General features: G+C 50.8%; 9 protein-coding genes across 9 annotated transcripts; 3 read left to right on the forward strand and 6 right to left on the reverse strand.

Annotated features, from left to right (window-relative positions):
- Positions 1-101: 101 nt before the first annotated feature.
- K444DRAFT_629721 (short chain type dehydrogenase) lies at positions 102-869 on the reverse strand (the record flags this gene model as incomplete). The annotated part of the gene is made up of 1 exon (XM_024883101.1): positions 102-869. One exon carries the CDS (start codon positions 867-869, stop codon positions 102-104), a length of 768 nt encoding a protein of 255 aa, XP_024736753.1.
- A 293-nt stretch (positions 870-1,162) lies between these two features.
- K444DRAFT_589498 (FAD binding domain-containing protein) lies at positions 1,163-3,919 on the reverse strand. Its single transcript, XM_024878109.1, has 5 exons — positions 3,467-3,919; positions 3,282-3,407; positions 3,156-3,230; positions 2,263-3,103; positions 1,163-2,216 (listed from the first exon to the last, which is right to left on the reverse strand). The coding sequence occupies exons 1-5, from the start codon at positions 3,653-3,655 to the stop codon at positions 1,279-1,281; spliced, it is 2,169 nt and encodes a 722-aa protein (XP_024736754.1). The 5' UTR covers positions 3,656-3,919; the 3' UTR covers positions 1,163-1,278.
- Positions 3,920-4,215: 296 nt separating this feature from the next.
- On the reverse strand, positions 4,216-5,822 carry K444DRAFT_561490 (histidinol dehydrogenase). The gene is made up of 2 exons (XM_024876941.1): positions 5,302-5,822; positions 4,216-5,246 (listed from the first exon to the last, which is right to left on the reverse strand). The coding sequence occupies exons 1-2, from the start codon at positions 5,661-5,663 to the stop codon at positions 4,301-4,303; spliced, it is 1,308 nt and encodes a 435-aa protein (XP_024736755.1). The 5' UTR covers positions 5,664-5,822; the 3' UTR covers positions 4,216-4,300.
- Positions 5,823-6,031: 209 nt separating this feature from the next.
- On the reverse strand, positions 6,032-8,275 carry K444DRAFT_612926 (alpha/beta-hydrolase). The gene is made up of 3 exons (XM_024880239.1): positions 7,963-8,275; positions 6,353-7,912; positions 6,032-6,304 (listed from the first exon to the last, which is right to left on the reverse strand). The coding sequence occupies exons 1-3, from the start codon at positions 8,166-8,168 to the stop codon at positions 6,214-6,216; spliced, it is 1,857 nt and encodes a 618-aa protein (XP_024736756.1). The 5' UTR covers positions 8,169-8,275; the 3' UTR covers positions 6,032-6,213.
- K444DRAFT_612927 (uncharacterized protein) lies at positions 8,254-9,293 on the forward strand. The gene has a single exon (XM_024880240.1). It carries the CDS (start codon positions 8,566-8,568, stop codon positions 9,115-9,117), a length of 552 nt encoding a protein of 183 aa, XP_024736757.1. The 5' UTR covers positions 8,254-8,565; the 3' UTR covers positions 9,118-9,293.
- Positions 9,294-9,365: 72 nt separating this feature from the next.
- Positions 9,366-9,602, reverse strand: K444DRAFT_484543 (uncharacterized protein; the record flags this gene model as incomplete). Its single annotated transcript, XM_024873075.1, has 1 exon — positions 9,366-9,602. A coding segment is annotated over one exon (237 nt), but the record flags the coding sequence as incomplete, so codon positions are not given.
- Positions 9,603-9,799: 197 nt separating this feature from the next.
- K444DRAFT_589513 (ALDH-like protein) lies at positions 9,800-11,651 on the forward strand. The gene is made up of 4 exons (XM_024878110.1): positions 9,800-10,344; positions 10,394-10,890; positions 10,941-11,152; positions 11,203-11,651. The coding sequence occupies exons 1-4, from the start codon at positions 9,949-9,951 to the stop codon at positions 11,556-11,558; spliced, it is 1,461 nt and encodes a 486-aa protein (XP_024736759.1). The 5' UTR covers positions 9,800-9,948; the 3' UTR covers positions 11,559-11,651.
- Positions 11,652-11,731: 80 nt separating this feature from the next.
- On the reverse strand, positions 11,732-12,944 carry K444DRAFT_589516 (LigB subunit of an aromatic-ring-opening dioxygenase LigAB; the record flags this gene model as incomplete). Its single annotated transcript, XM_024878111.1, has 3 exons — positions 12,696-12,944; positions 12,506-12,636; positions 11,732-12,448 (listed from the first exon to the last, which is right to left on the reverse strand). Exons 1-3 carry the CDS (start codon positions 12,709-12,711, stop codon positions 11,732-11,734), a joined length of 864 nt encoding a protein of 287 aa, XP_024736760.1. The 5' UTR covers positions 12,712-12,944.
- Positions 12,945-13,032: 88 nt separating this feature from the next.
- Positions 13,033-16,392, forward strand: K444DRAFT_561508 (uncharacterized protein). The gene is made up of 7 exons (XM_024876942.1): positions 13,033-13,386; positions 13,440-13,494; positions 13,543-14,681; positions 14,730-14,785; positions 14,835-14,969; positions 15,016-15,140; positions 15,194-16,392. The coding sequence occupies exons 1-7, from the start codon at positions 13,233-13,235 to the stop codon at positions 16,263-16,265; spliced, it is 2,736 nt and encodes a 911-aa protein (XP_024736761.1). The 5' UTR covers positions 13,033-13,232; the 3' UTR covers positions 16,266-16,392.
- The last annotated feature ends 904 nt before the right edge of the window (positions 16,393-17,296 follow it).

Genomic DNA, 17,296 nt, shown 5'->3' on the forward strand with positions numbered 1-17,296 from the left:
AATTTTGACTATTTGCAATAACTCAAGAACCATTTTCCATTTTGCGTACTGTACCTGGATGATGATATAAGAACATTCCTTTCTAGCTTTTAACAAAAGTTTCACATTATGAAATGCCCCCCACTAGCCACAACATTCACCCCATTAATCCAGCTCGCCCTCGGCAAGGCCAACATAACAACCGCATAGGCCACCTCCTCAGTCTCGCCAAACCTCGCTCCGCACGGCGTCGTGTCAATAACAGGCTGCAACAACTTCATCATCTCGTCCCCGGCGGCCTTGAAGCCCTCCGTGTTCGTCGGGCCAGGAGACACGCTGTTCACCGTACACCCATACTTCGGCGGCAGCTCCTTGGCCCAGACCCGCGTCATCGAATCCACCATCCCCTTCGTGCCGGCATAGATCGTCTGCATCGGCGGCGCCGCCCGGGCACTGATGGAGCAGATATTGATGATCCTGCTCTCGCTCGCCGCCAAGTGCGGGAGCACACCCTGTGTCAGCAGGAAAGTGGCCCTGCAGTTCAGGTTCAGCAGCGCGTCCCAGTGCTCCAGCGTCTGCTCCTCGAAGGGCAGGTTGACCGCGATCCCCGCGTTGTTCACCAGGATGTCGATCGTCCCGAACCGGGCGACGGCGGCGGCGATCAGTGCCTGCGGGCCCGTGGTCGTGGACAGGTCGGCTTCGACGGCGATGGAGGGGGTTGAGAGGGAGGAGACCACGGCTTGGGCCCGTGAGGCGGTCGAGGGGAAGGGGTAGTTGATTACGATGGAGGCGCCGAGGGTGGAGAGCTCGCGCGCTATTTGGGCGCCGATTCCTGAGTCCGAGGCGCTGATGATGGCCACTTTGCCGCGGAGCGAGGAGTCGAGGGACATCGTGAGGTCAGGTGATTGGGGTTGAGGGGCAGCTGGGCTGTGGTGGTGCTGTTATGGAGGGGTTAAGGAGGGGAAGTTAAGGAGGGGTCTTGAAATGCCGGGTCGGTAGGTGGGGTGTGGGGGAGTGCTTTTGGCCCGAAGACGGTTTCGAGGGAAGAGAGAGTTTGTCAAGAATTGGTGGCGGAGGAGGTTTATGAAATGGTATCCAGTTAGGCGTTTTAGAAGTGAGGCGCGGTGGAAGGACAAAGAGTTGATTTTGGGTTGGGTTCTTTGCAGATAGAGAAATATGTGCAACTTGCTTTAATCAAATATGATTTGCTGTTTCTGTCTAATTATGAAGTCGTGATAGCAATATTGAAGCATGACGAGAAGTAACATGCGAGAATACGACGAGAAAGTAAGCAAACCCCTATTCAATCCTCCGCGCCGCCGCAACGTCAGGAACACCCACGCCCTCCACAACCTTGCCACTAACAACCTCATAAACTGGCAACTCCGCCAGCCGAGAAATAATATGGTGCAACGTCGGCAACGCATCCGTATCCAGCGGATCAATCTTGAAGCTCGCCTTGTTCGCCTTGAACACCCTCTTCGGCCTCGGCGTCGGGAAATCCTCAGCATACGGCACGAAAACAGGATATTCCGCCTCTGCCTCCCCTTTGCTTTCTCTCCCAACCTTTGGTATGTATCGATAGACTAATATCCCATCGTCGTCTTCGCCTGAGATCTTGCCCGATTCGTTAGATTGCGATGACTCGACGAGGTCGGAGAGGACGAAGTTCCCCCATATAGCACCTTCCCAGCCCGCGTTGATTCGGTAGGAGGAAGCGCGACGGTGGATATCGAGGGAGCTGTAGAGTTTCGGCATGCCCAGTTCTTCGCGCCCGGAGACGATGGGGTCGGTAAGGGATTCGAAAAGGAGAGGCATGTAGGTGCCTGAAATCACCGAACCGTCTTTCTTGACGTACTCGACGCCGTGGATGTACAGTCCGAGATGGTTGTACCCTGAGCCGCCAAGCCATTCCATCTTCCCGAGTGTGGTTTGGGAGAAGGAGGCATAGGCGAAAGTGCCGGGACTCTTGAAGCGATACGAGGAGCTGGTGTGTGGGAATAGGTTTTGCAGCATTGTCCGCGAGGTCTTGAATTTGATGGATGCGGTGGTGAAGGTTGAGTCTTCTGCTTGTCGTGGGTGGCCGAAGTGCGATTGTCGTGGTCCGGGCATGGGACCGAATGCTATTGGCATCCGCCAGTAGAGAGAGGGGGTGCGAGACCAGGTCCACTTGCGCAGTTCTTGGACCGAGTTGTCCCATTCGTCGTGGCCGAAGTTGTAGTTTGTGTATTGGGTCACTGCTTCTTTAGTCCCATCATCAATAATAAAGCGGGGGGGGCTTACTGTCATTCTTCACACCCTCTTTGAGATCACTTCCCGCAATGCGAGAATATTCCTGAATTTGATGGGCTCTCTCCATCCTAATCTTTTGATACAACTCCAGCCTCGCTGTAATCTCCTCCTTCTTCACATCGCCAGGGAACACCACCGCAAGAGTAGCAGCATCCTCGATAGCCTGTCCAGCACCTTGGCCCTGATGAGGTGTAAAAGGATGAGCGGCATCACCCAACAAAGCCAGTTTTCCTTTAACCCACGAACTCATAACCTCCATGTCCAGCAACTTCCACGCCTTCAAACTCTCCCTATCAGCTTTCGAAATCAGAGCCACCACAGCTGGATCAAATCCCTCATAAATCTTCAACATCTGCTCCAAACTTGCGCCCCTATTCCATGTATCCGAGCCGGCTTCGGACTCCGCTTCCGGGTGGATGCACACAAAGTTGAGGAGTTGGTTGTTGGTTGTAGGATAGACAACAAGCCGTCTGTCAGCGCCGTACCAGATGCTTAGTTCGCCGGTTGCTTGCGCAAATTTCGCTGTGATGGGATCTTCTTGCGCTGCTTCCCGACTGATCAGGAAGCGGAATGCGGACTTGCCGGAACCGTAGGGCTTGATGTCTCGTCCTGCCACTACTTTTCTGGTCACGGAATGGACGCCATCTGCTCCGAGGATCAAATCTCCTTGAACAGTGTTGCCGTTTTCTAAAGTAACAGTTGCGTTGTCCGGGTCCACGTTGACAACTCTGCTTGAAGTTGAAAGTTTAGCGAAGAGACCCTCACCCTCTGGATCTGTTGCTGCCTTTTTCAAAGCGTTGTGAAGATGGACTCGATGAGCAAGTAGCCATGTCTAGAATTATGTCAGTGACCATCTTGTTTTTTTCAAACTTGTCCATTCTCACATGCTGCCAAATTTCATTCGGCTGCACCAAATTAATATGCCTGGTCCGCGTTCCCTCAGCCGTATACTCAGTCAACTACCCCTCGTCAGCATGCCCTTCCTACCTCTCGCTCACTTGGAAACTTACAACTTCCATAGGATTCGACCCAAAGTCTTCAGCGTGAATCCCAAGACGCTTCAAAATCCCATTCGCGTTGGGGGCAAGATGAACTGCAGCTCCAAGCTCACTTGCAAACTGGCTTTGCTCAAAAATCTACATCTCTCATCAATATAACTAAATTCCCATAACCGCGGAGAGGAGAGAGACTGTACCAAAACTTCATGCCCCTGTTTCCTCAACGCAATAGCTGCCGTCAACCCACCGATCCCCGCTCCCACAATCAAAATCTTAAGCCCTTTCTTCTCTTCATCCCCACCGATCACGCCATTCTCCTGCGCTCCATCCGTTTGAGTCCCATTCGTTTGAGCAGTGCCCAGAATTTGTTCAAGCGGTTGCTTCATCTTCCTGAAGATACTCTAAAGAGACTGGGATTATGAAAAAGATTGACGATGGCCAGGAATTACAGTAAAGACCAAGTGACGGCGCTGCGGTGTTAACGTAACAGAAGCCCATCCGGCCAGCTTCGGCCAGTAGATCGCGATAGCGCCTGGCTCCACGTCTTGTCCCGCAAGTCGGGGAGGTGGCTGCGGTCACATGCTGGACAGCCTTCCGTCAATCAATGAATCTTGCCCGAGACCGACGGGGTGGTGGAGGTTGAGGTTGCGTGGAGGTGGAGCCGAGATATCTCAGAGGGTGATGGATGAAAACTTGAAAAGGTGTTGAAGGGTCGGTCCCCTCCCGGCCCCACGACTGAAACGAGACTTGTGGCTGCGGGGTAGGGGTCCCAGGGGCGGAATGTGGGTGCTATGCAATATCCGGATAATGGCAAGACCCAACGTTCTATGCAGGACGCTTGAAATCGATTTGACGAATGAAGCAGAAGAAGATTTCCAGGGGAACTTGCGCTTTGCCACGTGACTCTCCTCGACGCTAATTCAGGGGTGAAGCGAGGCTAAGGGACGGGCATTCTGGCATAGGATACGAGAAAACTATTTGAGATTGATTACAAACAAATAAATATTCTTCGCAAAGAGAAGACCAAACCCTCACTGAATCCACTCAAACTTATCCCCCAAATACCTATTTGCTCTCAAATCACCACTCCTCGCATGTCCCTCGAACAGTTCCGCCCTCGCCGCCCTCCCACAAAGTCTCCCAAGCTCACCACTCGCCTTCTCATCACTAACCTCCTGATACGTAACCGTCCTCAAATACTTGCCCACCCAAAGCCCCCCTGTATACCTACTCGCCTTCCTCGTAGGCAGCACATGATTCGTCCCAATAACCTTATCCCCAAAACTAACACACGTCCTCTCCCCCAAAAACAGCGCTCCATAATTGCTCATCTCCCTCAACGCCTCGCGGGGCTCCTTCGTAAAGATCTGCACATGCTCACTCGCGTACTCATCCGCCAGTTTCCACGCCTCGTCCAAACTCTCCACAACCACAACCTCGCCGAATGCATCCCAGCTCGTCTTCGCCAGGGCGGCTGTACTCAGATTACTCTTCTCCAAAAGCTGGTTCACGTATTCTATTGACTTTTGGCCCACGGAGGAAGAGGTCGTGATGAGCACGGCGGGCGTGTCAGGTCCGTGTTCCGCCTGGGAGACCAGGTCGGTGGCAATGGCGAACGGATCCGCGGCCTCGTCGGCGACGATGAGGATCTCTGTTGGCCCGGCGAAGAGGTCGATGCCGACTTCTCCGAATAGCTGTCGTTTTGCATCTGCTACATAGGCGTTTCCAGGTCCGGCGATGAAGTCGACTTTTGGGATGGATTCAGTACCAACTGCCATAGCTGCCACGGCTTGAACACCACCTAGGATGTAGATGTTGTCCGCACCGGCGAAGTGCATCGCTGCTACTGTTGCAGAGGGTATTTGACTAGCGATGGGAGGAGTGCATGCGATTACGTTGGGAACACCGGCGACCTTGGCGGTAACGATTGTCATGTGCGCTGATGCGAGGAGGGGGTAACGACCTCCCGGGATGTACCTACAGCAACCGTAAGGTCCAAAATAGCCAAGGGGGGTAAAGAAGGGGGGCATACGCTCCAACAGCATTAATCGGGATGTTTTTCTGTCCCAAATGCACTCCAGGTCTAATCTCAATTTCAAAATCCTTCAGACTTTCCCTCTGAGCCTGGGCAAAAGCTCGTACATTGGCTTGCACTTCCTTGATATCTTTGAGTGTCTGCTCTGGTACTGTTGCAATAATCTCCTCAATTTCGGATTGAGAGAGCTTGAAGGAAGCGGGTGACCATTTGTCGAATTTCTCGGAGTAGGTGCGGACAGCAGCGTCCCCGTTAAGTCGAATGTCCGAGATGACGGATTTGACGGTTGCGGTGACAGATTCTTGGGCTGCGGTTGAGCCGGCGGCTGAACCTGTTGATTTCTTGACATATTGAGGCATTGTGACGGTTGTGAGATGCGTGACGTGATGTTGTGAAGTTACGAGAGGGGGTTTGCTAAATTTAACTGTACGTTGGAGTAAGTAAATATGTTGTTATTTTATGCAGCGATGACGGAGGACCTGCTTCAAGCCTTCCATACTAAGGTCGTTCATTTGTTGACACCACCGAACCTTGCCGGAGGGGTAAACTTGGCCCTCGGCCCCACCATATATGTTACGCTTGCAATGGCGGGGCTGGCCTGAAAATTGAGGGGCTCGAGACGGAGAAACGGAAGCCGGCTTCCCACATCTCGCTCGAGAAGACCGATTCCGGCCGTTTCAGTATACAGATAAATCGCAAAATGGGGTTGGTTGCACTACTAGATGCTGGGGAAAGGGGGGACATTTGGAATATTGTTTACAAATTCATGACCATATTTGAAAGAGAAGCAAGAAAATATATAGGTCTACTTTTAGATCGTATAGGGATTCTTGTTTCGTGTCCTCTGAGCAACATTGCCTCTTCACAACGATTTCCACCTCACGGCACATCGTCAAAACAAAACAGGTCCTACTTCGAAGGAATAATAGGAAGCGTAACAAAATTCTCATATCTGGGCCCAAAATGAATATGGTTCATGCCCGCCAACTTCTCTCTCGGCCTACCCATCATTAGCACACTCCTCACCTACCAAAATTGAGGAACTCACCTATCCGTAGGACTTGTGTGCTTAAATCTCTCACAGCCCTGCGTATCCCCACTACTAACCTCAAACACTAACTTACTGCCCGGGCTCAACACCACATTTGTCGGCCAAACCTCGACATCAACTGGATACACCTCACCAGGAATAACAGGCAGCACATCAGACGAAAAGTAATCCCGATGCGGAAGCCACTCTCGGTGATTAATATGCTCTTTGTTTACCTTCCTCAAGCTCGTTCTAAGCCAGCCTTTGCAGAGGGGCACAGGGTTGCCAGCTGTACCTGTGTAGAAGACCTCTTTTCCTGCGGAAGAGATATGCCGCAGAGTGACAAAGAGATCAATCTCGCTGGGTGAAATGCCGGAGATGGTGGGGGAGACGGATACGTTTAGGTGTGCTGTGATGTGCCCTGTGATTTCAGTCTCGACTTCGAAGGAACCGGTGGTGAAGGAGACTTGTTGGGAGAGGTCGAAGGCGTCGGCGAGGGGTTTCCAGCCTTGAGATACGGCTCCTATTTCGCGGCCGTCGTTCTCTTCGAAGCCTGTTGCTACGTAGGAGACCTTGGAAATGGAGGCTGTGGTTGGCTTTGTGGGGGAAAGACCGAGAGAAGGGGCCAGGTAGTAGGGAGTGTATTGCGTACGTGCTATGGGCCACTCCGTTTCCGTTCGGCGAGTGTAGACTCGCTCTGCTGCTGCATCGTTGAATCCAACGTCTCCCTTGCGGAGCACAACGTCAACTGGAGGGAGCTTGCCGGGTATAGACCACCCAACACGATCGTCGTCCTTCAGGAATGCATCCAGAAAGCTCTTCTGGACCTCGACTTCCTCCTTGTAGTAAAACGGGAGATCGTGGCGGCCAGTAATGAAGCGGAGGTATTTTAATTTGGATCCAGCTTGCGTGTAGCCTTCTACATTACCCCGCAGGTGCAACAAAATTCCACCCCAGTTGGCAACGCTCAAAATAGGAACCGTGATGTCTTCCTTGTTGTACTCCTTGGATGCATAGTAACGCTGATCGCGGAAGTGGTTATTCGCGTTATCGATATTCTGGTCCTGGCGATTAGCCTTCAATTCCTCTTCACTCAAGTCGCCCTCAATAGTATCCGGACCCCATTTCCTCGCAGCTCTCCCGCCTTTCCCATATTGATTCGACACAATCTGCCTCTCCCACCAGAACTTGATGAATTCGTTGGACAGAATGCCTCCATGTCTGCATCGGTCGCGGTAGTAATCAGACATGCCTTCCCAAGGGACAATGGCGCTCAATCCCTTTGGCTGCTGAGCAGCAACTCGCCATTGGCTTCCCGCGAAGTATGATATCCCCAGCAAGCCCACCTTCCCTGTCGACCACGGTTGATCGGCCGCCCATTCTACGACGTCGAAGAAGGCTTCGCTGGTGCCTCGAGACATGGTATCCAGGAAGCCTGGCGATTGTCCCAGCCCACGCTCGTCTGCTCGAACCACGGCGTAGCCATTGCGTGTCCAGAAACCGGGATCGGGCGTCTCCCATGCTGAGTGTGGTGATTTGTGCTCTGGGTTCAGCTCTGCAAAGGAACCAGGATGGAAACTGAACTTGTCAGAAGGATTGCAGAGACAGCTGGCCCAGGCAGAACTCACTCTCCATAGTAGATGTCTTTGCCGTATGGGCCATAAGTCACCAGCACAGGGTGCTTTCCTCCTTTTCCTTCTGCATCTTTCGGGCGGTAAACATTCACACGGACGAGGCCGGAGCTAGTCTTCAGTGGGACGGTTGCATTTTGCTCGAAGATGTAAGGGAAAGACTTGTCGTCGACCGCGTGAAGGTCGCGGATTTGGTTTGGCATGGTTGATTCGGTCACCGTAGAACGGGTTCAATAGCTTCAGAGACTTCTTGGGAGCTCAACTACAACAAATAATTCTGGACAGAACACAGGTTTTGAAGAACGTCGGCACAATTTCCGCTGAACTTGACGATACTATGCTGGTACTGAATTTCTGCATATAAACCACTCACGGATTTTGAGCAAAGTCCGCAGTCCTTCAGCGGGGCCGAGATGGGGAGAGGAGATCCCCCCTCCACCTCCACCCGGAACATAGAGTTTTCCCCTCACTTAGGCTCAGGCACGGTAGGTTTTTAGGTACAGTAAGGCAAGGAATGGAATAGCAAGATATCTCTTTATCACGCTCTGTAACTGCTATCATTCAACAACAAACAGCTCAGTCCTCTCATCTCACCTCACAATGGCAGCCCTCAAAGACAACGGCCTCCCTCCCGTCTCCCGCGTCATCACCGACCACAACAACGAAGGCAAAGCCATCTTCTCAGCCGCCATCCCCGAGCCCGTAGTCTGGCAAGAGCTCGCAGACGGCGCCCGCTTCTCCCTGGGCTACGCAACGAACCAATTCCCCGCCGATCTCTCCAACGAAACAGATGTCAAGACCTACTCCCACTACCTTGAAAACCTACCTGGCATAGCAATACCCGGGGGTACAGTGCTGCGATATGTGGATATGATGCCAGGTGCTACGAGCCCGATGCATAGGACCGTGTCATTAGATTATGGTGTCGTGTTGGAAGGAGAGGTGGAGTTGGTGCTTGATAGTGGGGAGGTCAGGCTGTTGAAGAGGGGACATGTTGCGGTGCAGCGGGGCACGAATCATGCATGGAGGAATGCGAGTAAGACGGAGTGGGCGAGGATGCTTTATGTTCTGCAGGATATAAAGCCATTGGAAATTGGGGGGAAGAAATTAGAGGAGGACGTTACGACGATACCTGGATATGGAGACAAATAAATGAGGACTTGAGTCGTGTGCATGCAACTCGTATATGCATTTGGAAGTACTGCATAGCTCCATCCATGATTGACTCTCTAAAATGGGCAGTTCACCCTAGTCTCATTTTCAAGATCCACTACCATTCTGCCCCAGCTTTATGTCTCTACCATTTGTCATTTAGTTTTCCAGGTGTAGCCCTCCACGCCAGATTGGCCATCTATCTGTCTGTTAGCACCTCTTACTTTCCCTCCACCAGTTATTCCTACAGCCTTTATCCGAACTCCATTCAATATGTCAAAAATGAACACAGCCTCAACGCCATTCATACCACCAGGCCGCTGCTCCCGATCCAGATTCCGGTTCACGTTTCTATATGGCGGTACCGCTCCATGTTTTGTTGGCCAATCTACTGGATTCAAAGTCGATGAAGTGGAGCGTTTATTTGGAGTCCGTACAGACTGTGGACTTTCTGGGGAGCCGGAATTGTGGAGTTCGTAGTCTGAGGACTTCGAGGACGGATGAGGTGAGTGGATTAGATGTTATTACAAACACGCTGGCCGGTTAATTAATCACTACTGAGACGAGAGTCTACGAAGGCTTTCAGCGCAATTATGCAGTCCTGGATGCAGCCGCTGGAAGGGGACAAGAGAATCCCGTGACCTCCTCCACACTTCGGGACAGTGGGGGAGGGGTAGGATCAGCGGCTGCTTCCGATAGGGTCAAGGATCCCAGACGACTGCATGGGCCTTTGGACAAGGCCACTTGAAAGAATTACATCGATATCTCTTTCAGTTTGATCCTGTGTGCTGATGTTGAAGTTTACTTCTCTGCAAACCTTCGACCGCCTCCATGACAACTTCAATCGGCCGTCTCCAGGCCTCGAACATTGACGGCCGAACCCGAACACCGCGATACATACAAAACCAACTCCAAGCTCTGCATTCCTCACTTCTCAAAAATGCATCAGAGATCCGCCAGGCGATTACTTCTTCCTCGAACTATACGCCAGCTGAAGTCAGCATTGAATTCTGCCTCGCAGTCTCGGTAGTGAAGGACCAGTATGCATCCATAAACTTTGATCAGATGCTGGAGGAGGAGTACCGCATTGCGAATGGAAAGGATGCCGCTAATAGGAGGGTCGCGGCTGGGATTGTGTATATTGTTCCTTCAAACCATACACTTTTCTACTCGGTGATTGCACCGCTGAGCGTAGCGGTTGCTGCTGGAAATTGTGTTGTTATAGAGGTCTGTCTCTCCAAATGGTGTTTGAAGAATTGGGACTAATACTCTGCAGTTGAGCCCCACACTTTCAAAACTCAACTCTCTCCTCTACAAACTCCTTTCTCAAACCCTTGATTCGGACACTTTCACAATTCTTGACTCCGCACCAGAAGATACCAGTTTCCGGGATTCATGCACTCAACTACTTCCAACACCTTCCAATACTGCCACAGCAAACATACTTGTCTCACCCTCGACGTCTAGAGCAATTGCTGTAGTCGACCGTTCCAGCCATCTTGAATCCGCAGCCTCCGCTCTTGTAACCGCACGCTTCAGCTTCAGCAATCACTCACCCTATGCCCCAGATTCAGTTCTGGTAAACGAGTTCGTGATTGATGAGTTCAGTAACCTAGTTGTTCAGCACGCAGCAAGGATGTTCTCAAAAAATGTCTCGACTTCAAAGGCAGGTGAGAAACCACGGAAATTTCTCAGCGAGGAGGAACTCAGGGAAGATGGCACAACGATCGTTGTGAGTGGTGACGGTGGAGCAATACTGAGAGTGAAGAACAGGTAAGATTTCCCTTGAAGTACGTAGACAGGTACTAATGACCTTAAATTAGGCAGTCGAAACTATTACAGCGCAAATTCTCCGAGCCAATACTCATCCTCCACTCTATCAGCAGCCTCGACAACGCAATAGATTTCTCTAATAAAGGCAGCACTCCTCTTCTAGTCAGCTACCTCTTCGCCAACCCCGCCTCAGCTAAATACCTGGCTCAATTCATAAACTCATACCTCTCACTCGTAAACCATATTCCTGCCGAGCTCTTAGGTCAGTCCACTTCCTCCAGCCCCCCTTACATCAAAAGCTGACGAGAATAGTTGGACCTCCAGCCCCCCTCCCTCACCCCTCATCACCCTCCCACCTAACCCGGTTCAACAAAGAAATGTTCACCGTCCCCCGACCTTCCTATACCTCCCCGCCTTCCTCTTCATCAACCGCCATCACGAAACTCCTCGCCTCATCCACAACCACTTCCTCCAAAGAACAACTGGAGCTGGATAAGGCAGCGATGGCGGAGCTGAAGCCAACGGGTCAGAAACCAGGACATCACATCGGCTTCTTTGAGCAGGGTATTTTGACTGGGTTGGTGCTTGTTTTTGTTCCTGCTGCGGTGGGGACGTTAGTAGCTGTAGGGTGGGGTGTTAGGGGGTTGGTTAGGGGGGTTAGGCGATGACGGGGATGTGATGGGAGGTTAGGCAGTGAATTTGTAAATTAACGGCATTCACTTCCGCACATTAGGTGTATGAGAACAATAATTGTAAGCGATAGTCGATTTCCTCGTTGTACATATAATATTGTATACATTATCAGCGTTCAAGTAGAAGTTCTCTCATATCCACCACTTCACTAAGCACTCACCCACTCTCCAACCGTATACTGCGAATTACACATATTCGTCAGCTCCCAAGTCTCAGCCATCAACCTCCCACCTACCCCCCTATCCTCCTCATCCCCGACAGCGCCAGCAACAAACAACGCACTCATAAAATGATCATCCGTCGCATGCGCATCCCGAAACTGCGGATGCTTCATCAGCCTCGTCAAGCCTCTCCTGAGTTCCGGTCCCGAATTATTCTCCATCACATCCTGGACCGCCTGCCGAAACTCAAGCATCTCTCTATCCGGCGGTTGTTCCTGCGCGAACGAATCTCTATACCGCAACATGGAGCTCCATTTGTTCCTGTATAAGTTGTGAACGGCGCCGCCGGAGCCGATGAGTAAATAGTTTTCCGCGCGTAAAGAGCGAAGCGTGCTGCCGATCTTGAGGTGGAAATGTGGGTCGAAGCGGGCGTTCATTGATATTATTGTTGTTGGTGGGCAGCCGCTGGGGAACATTCGGATTAGGATCAAGTAGGTATCGTGGATCCAGTCGAAGGTTGGATTGCCCTCACAGTTGAAACCGGCAGCGCGGAGCATGGAGATGCAGCGATTTGCGGTGGAGAGATCGGGATTTAGTTTGTAGTCTATATATTTTGAGGGGTGGACGTATGCGACGGGTGACTTGGAGGGAGATGGGTTTGTTGCTACTTGGACTTTGTCGGAGAGGCAGTCCCAGTGTGCTCCCTGGTGCATGTAAGCTTGAGAAAAGTGAGGGTGGAAGAACGAAGTCAAGGTTTTTACCATTATGACGACGCCTTTGATGTTGTTGGCAAGCGCTTCATCACCACATTCTTCCCAGTATGCTGCTGATCCAGACTCCTCCCCTAGCATCATGGTTGAGCCATGGGAGAAGAAGTGTACGGGGGTCAATTCTGGACATTTCTGTCAGGATGGAGAGAATTCGGCCATTGGCGAGAGCAAAATTACTGACTGGTTTTCGCCATCATGGGTTGGTTCTTTACCTACTGTACCAGATACCTCGGAACTCTTTTCAACTCGAAGGCGAGGGAAGAGACATCGGCTCCTGTTTCTAAGAGTTGATCTATTCCAATTCAGCCAAGAGCTTCATGTTCGTACACAAGCAAGCAAGTGTTTGCGTACCGAGTCTGAATTGCCAGTCCGCCCATTTTCGTTGCCCTGCTACCCCGCTATTGAAAACCCTCTGGCCACACCGGCTCCACACACCCACCTTTCCGCACACCAGACGTCTAGGGTATTTGGGAACAGCGTCTTCGGCTCCACATGTTGACGACGCTCCATTCCTGCACTGGGGTACTTGGACGATGCAGGAAGCCTGCTAAAACCTTTATGCCTGACTTGGCATGGCGATATGAAGGCCGGAAGGCACGAGTCATGGAAGACTCCGCTTACGTAACTACCCCACAAATGCCTTCCCCGGACGAAGCTAGAGGGACGACAACACGTCTTCGGATGCCTTCACTATCTATCAACAACATCACTGTTAACGATGGCGGACAGTCTGACTCCGCACGTACCGGCAGACGAGGATCGTCAACTTTCCACAGGCTTCAATGAGCCCGAGAAGACCAGCTCTTACGTCTGCAATATCTGTAACCAGACATACACTCGAGTAGACCATCTTAGCCGGCATTACCGTTCGCGTAAGTGGAATTGAGAAAGAAGTTTTGTGAGGTTCACAAATGACTTTTATTAGATACTCGAGAGAAGCCATTCTCCTGTCCCCAATGTGGGAAGAACTTTGGTAGAACGTACGTGTTCAACCTCCCTTGGGCTATACTAGCGCTAACACTTGAAAGCGACCTACTAAAACGCCATACGGAAAGCCACACTAGTACGAAAAACCCAAGAAGACAGCAGCTGTCACAGACGCAGAGAGTTGCACAAGCTTGCTCAGCATGTGCTTCAGCGAAACTGAGGTGTGGCAATGATAAACCCTGTCGCCGATGTCAGCAGAAGGGAATTCCTTGTACCGCTCCATCGTCTCATGGGAAAGGCGGGAATGCTGCCCGAAGGACGCAATTTACGCAATTTGCAGAAAACATGGAGCCGGACATGCTGCAGAATCTCGATATTCAAATGATATCCGGTCAGAACGGAGCAGAGCAATACACAGAGTCACAACAGCAGAATTTTTCCATGGTTTCTAGGACCACCGATTTCTCTTCAACACCAAGTTCCCTAACTGAGTCAGCTGAAGATCTATCTCACTCGAATTTTGCCATGTCAAATGAAACTCCCATGTTAGACATCGACGACTCGTCCCTGGCAGAGTTTCTCCAGGATATCATGACGAGAGGATCACCGAATTATTTGAAAGATAATCCTTCAGTGGACCTTGTCCCCCAAGATAGCTCATGGGATGTGCTCAATTTTGGCATCGACTCCAGTCTGGACTTCAACGATATGGATCTCGGTTGGATGACCTCACACAATCAAACATCAATGTTCAATTACAACATGTTCACTGATTACAACGACCAGCCGCTCGACCATGGCCAGCAGACACCAGATGTACAACCTAGCATCAGCCTGGGTACTGAGGCATTCCGAAAGTCCTTGTGGAATTGGCTACCCGGACAGCTCGAGCATGCGTTTATGGAAGTTTCAAATCTGTCCCTGTCTCACAAAGATATGGAAGGTCTAGAGAGCCGCGGCTCCCCGGATATAATCGACCATCAACTAGAACAATCCGCCCGGGATGACATCCTAGCCATGGTGCTAAACATGAACAGCCAACAAAGTGGGATTTCTCGAGTGATCACATCTTTCCCCTCAACTCAGTTGCTAAATAAACTCATGCATCTCTTTTTGAGGTCGGAGGTAGCGAAAACGGATTCCTGGATCCATCTACCCACATTTCGCCCGCGGGTACAGAGGCCAGAGTTCAACGGGATTGTCATCGCATCTGGGGCCATCCTGTCCCCGGTGCCAACAGGTATGACCATCTTCTCTTGTCCCTTATTTACCAAGCTAACTTTTCCAGTGAGGAAACTCGGCTTTGCGATACAAGAAACAGTCCGATTAGCATTGCCTGCTATTGTAAGCTTCTAAAGCACCATACAAGGGATCAAAACTCACGTATGCAAAGATTGAGAAGGATAACAGCAGATCCCGAGAGCTACAGCTTCTCCAAACCTACGCTTTGGAGTTACATATTGGGCTTTGGAGCGGTAACAAGAGGAAGATGGAGATTGCGGAAGCACATGCACAGCCTTTAATCACTGTAAGTCACATCTGGCCATAACTTGAAGTTGATCTGACGCTCCTAGATGTTGAGGCGGGCTGGCCATTATCGGCGAACTAAACCCCAACCTGCCGCTCCAGAAGCAGGAGATGATAATACAACACTTGAAGGCAAATGGCGAGCTTGGGTGGAGTTCGAATCTTTCAAAAGGTTGTTCACCATCGCCCCAATCCCAGGGACTTTTGCTAACTTACGCTTAACAGACTAGCTTTCCACACCTTACTCCATGACGCACAAACTTCCATATCACTCTTGGTCCGGCCCCTCATCTCATACACCGAAGTCTCGCTCGAACTGCCCTGCGCCCCATCGCTCTGGCGTGCCAAAACAGCTCAAGCTTGGCGGACAGCTTATTTGCAAACCCCTGATCACTCCAACCGCCTCCCTTCCCTAATGAACTGTATTCACGATATCCATCCCCTCACAAAGCACCAAAATGTAATCGACGTCCAATACAGTAGCTCTATAATTCTGCACGCAATCTGGTCTCTCATTGCCGAATATCGGAGCCTAGAATTTGTGCTGAAATTGCAAACACAAGAACGACACTGGAATGGAGGCCTGATCTCCTCAAGCTGGCACCAAGAACTAAGTCAGCTGCTCGAGCACTTCAACATCACAGTAAACGAATGCTCAGGCGGCATCCGCCTCGAACAAACAATGATCAAGGAGCTGTTCATGATGAATTTGCACGTCTCATTTGAAGAATTGCAGCTTTTCGCTGGAAAAGAAGGGAACGAGGAAGCGCAAAGGGTATACCCACTCCTCAAAACATGGTTCGAGAACAGGAAGTCGAGACAAGCGGTTTGGCATGCTGGGCAGGTGATCCGAGCCGCCTTGGCCTTCCCTCTTAATCAGTTGAGAGATTTCTATGCCGTGGCACTGTATCATGCCAGCCTGGCAGTCTGGGTCTATGGTATGGTGTCATTGGGTTCTTCAAGGTCGCGAACAAAGAAAAATGAGAGTGTCAATATGAATGGGGGTGCGGAAAATGAGATTGTCTACTTAGATGGCGAAGATGCCGCGGAAGCCCGACGCTTTATCGCCATCTCGCGGGGTGTGCCAGCTATACACGAACTGCCTTCTCAGTCAGATATGACACAAGAAGACGGACTGGGATTTGCAAGGCTGGATAATCCGAAAGCTGTGATGGAGGTTGTGATTGGGATCTTGACCAGGAATTGCACAGCTGGTAATAATGGGTTGGCACCACTGATTGAGAACTTGGCACAGTTGGTGAGGGACTTGGGGAATGCAGCACGGACTATCCGGTAAAATTACTGGAAAGAGAGATAGATTTTATGTTGAACAGAAGTCTTGGGCTTTTGACCCAGTCGAAGTTATCACATCACAGCAGCTCTCAAAGTCTGCCTTAGCCTTTCTTGAGTATCGACCTTCAGCCGCTCCTCAATAGCCGTGCCATAAACCCCTTTTTCTTCTTCTTGTCCTTCTTCCCTGCCTCGTCGACCTTCTGTAGGTCCTCCTCGTCCGAAAGCCCACTCAGCTTATCGCACTTCTTGCACCTCGGGTGTTGGCACTGGACTTTCTTGATGAAGAGGGTGATGTAGCCTCCGCAGCCGGGGAGTTGGATCCAGTTTCCTTTGTGCCCGCACTACAGAAAACAAAGTTAGTTGGTTGATTGAAAAAGGCCGGGGAGGGCAGGGCAGGGGAGGGGGGAGGACTTACTTTGCAGCATTGCCACGTTGTGGTGTCCATGCTTTTGTTGTGTGTGGTTATTGTGTCTAATTGAAGTTGTGTAATGTAAGCGTCTTGGTTTTGGTTTTGTTTTTCTTTGAGTACTGGTATTTCGATGACCTTTCGTTGAGATCTCGAATGCCAACGCTCAGAGGAGGCTTCGGCCAGCAAGAAATAAGAAAGCTGGAGAGGGTGTTCACAGAAGCCAAGCAAATCATCAAAGAGTTCTTTGATGAAATTTACAACTGCGTAAAGGTGAATAATGAAAATTCGGTGATATTCAAGGTTTATATTTGTGTCTATTTCTTTGTTTCCTTTATTCCCACTTGTGAGTTCAAAAGGCAACGGCCTTCCCATGTCACTTTAGCTTTCGCTTGACAAGAAATTATTCAAAGTTAAACATAAGGTACACTATCAAAGAGATCTTGAAGGAGTCGTGCCTAAGCCTACCAAGCCTCTAGTAACGAAGTCAAACAGCGAGTATCCCTACGCTTAACCTGGGTCTGCTGCGTTTCATGGAAGCGAGAAGCGAGAACTACCCATGAAGGAGTTGATATCACGTGAACGAAGTTGGCACCTCACTCCCCGGGAAGTCGTGCTAGCTGGCATGT

The sequence above is a fragment of the Hyaloscypha bicolor genome (assembly GCF_002865645.1).
Source record: "Hyaloscypha bicolor E unplaced genomic scaffold K444scaffold_73, whole genome shotgun sequence".
In the NCBI taxonomy this organism is placed as follows: Eukaryota; Fungi; Ascomycota; class Leotiomycetes; order Helotiales; family Hyaloscyphaceae; genus Hyaloscypha; species Hyaloscypha bicolor.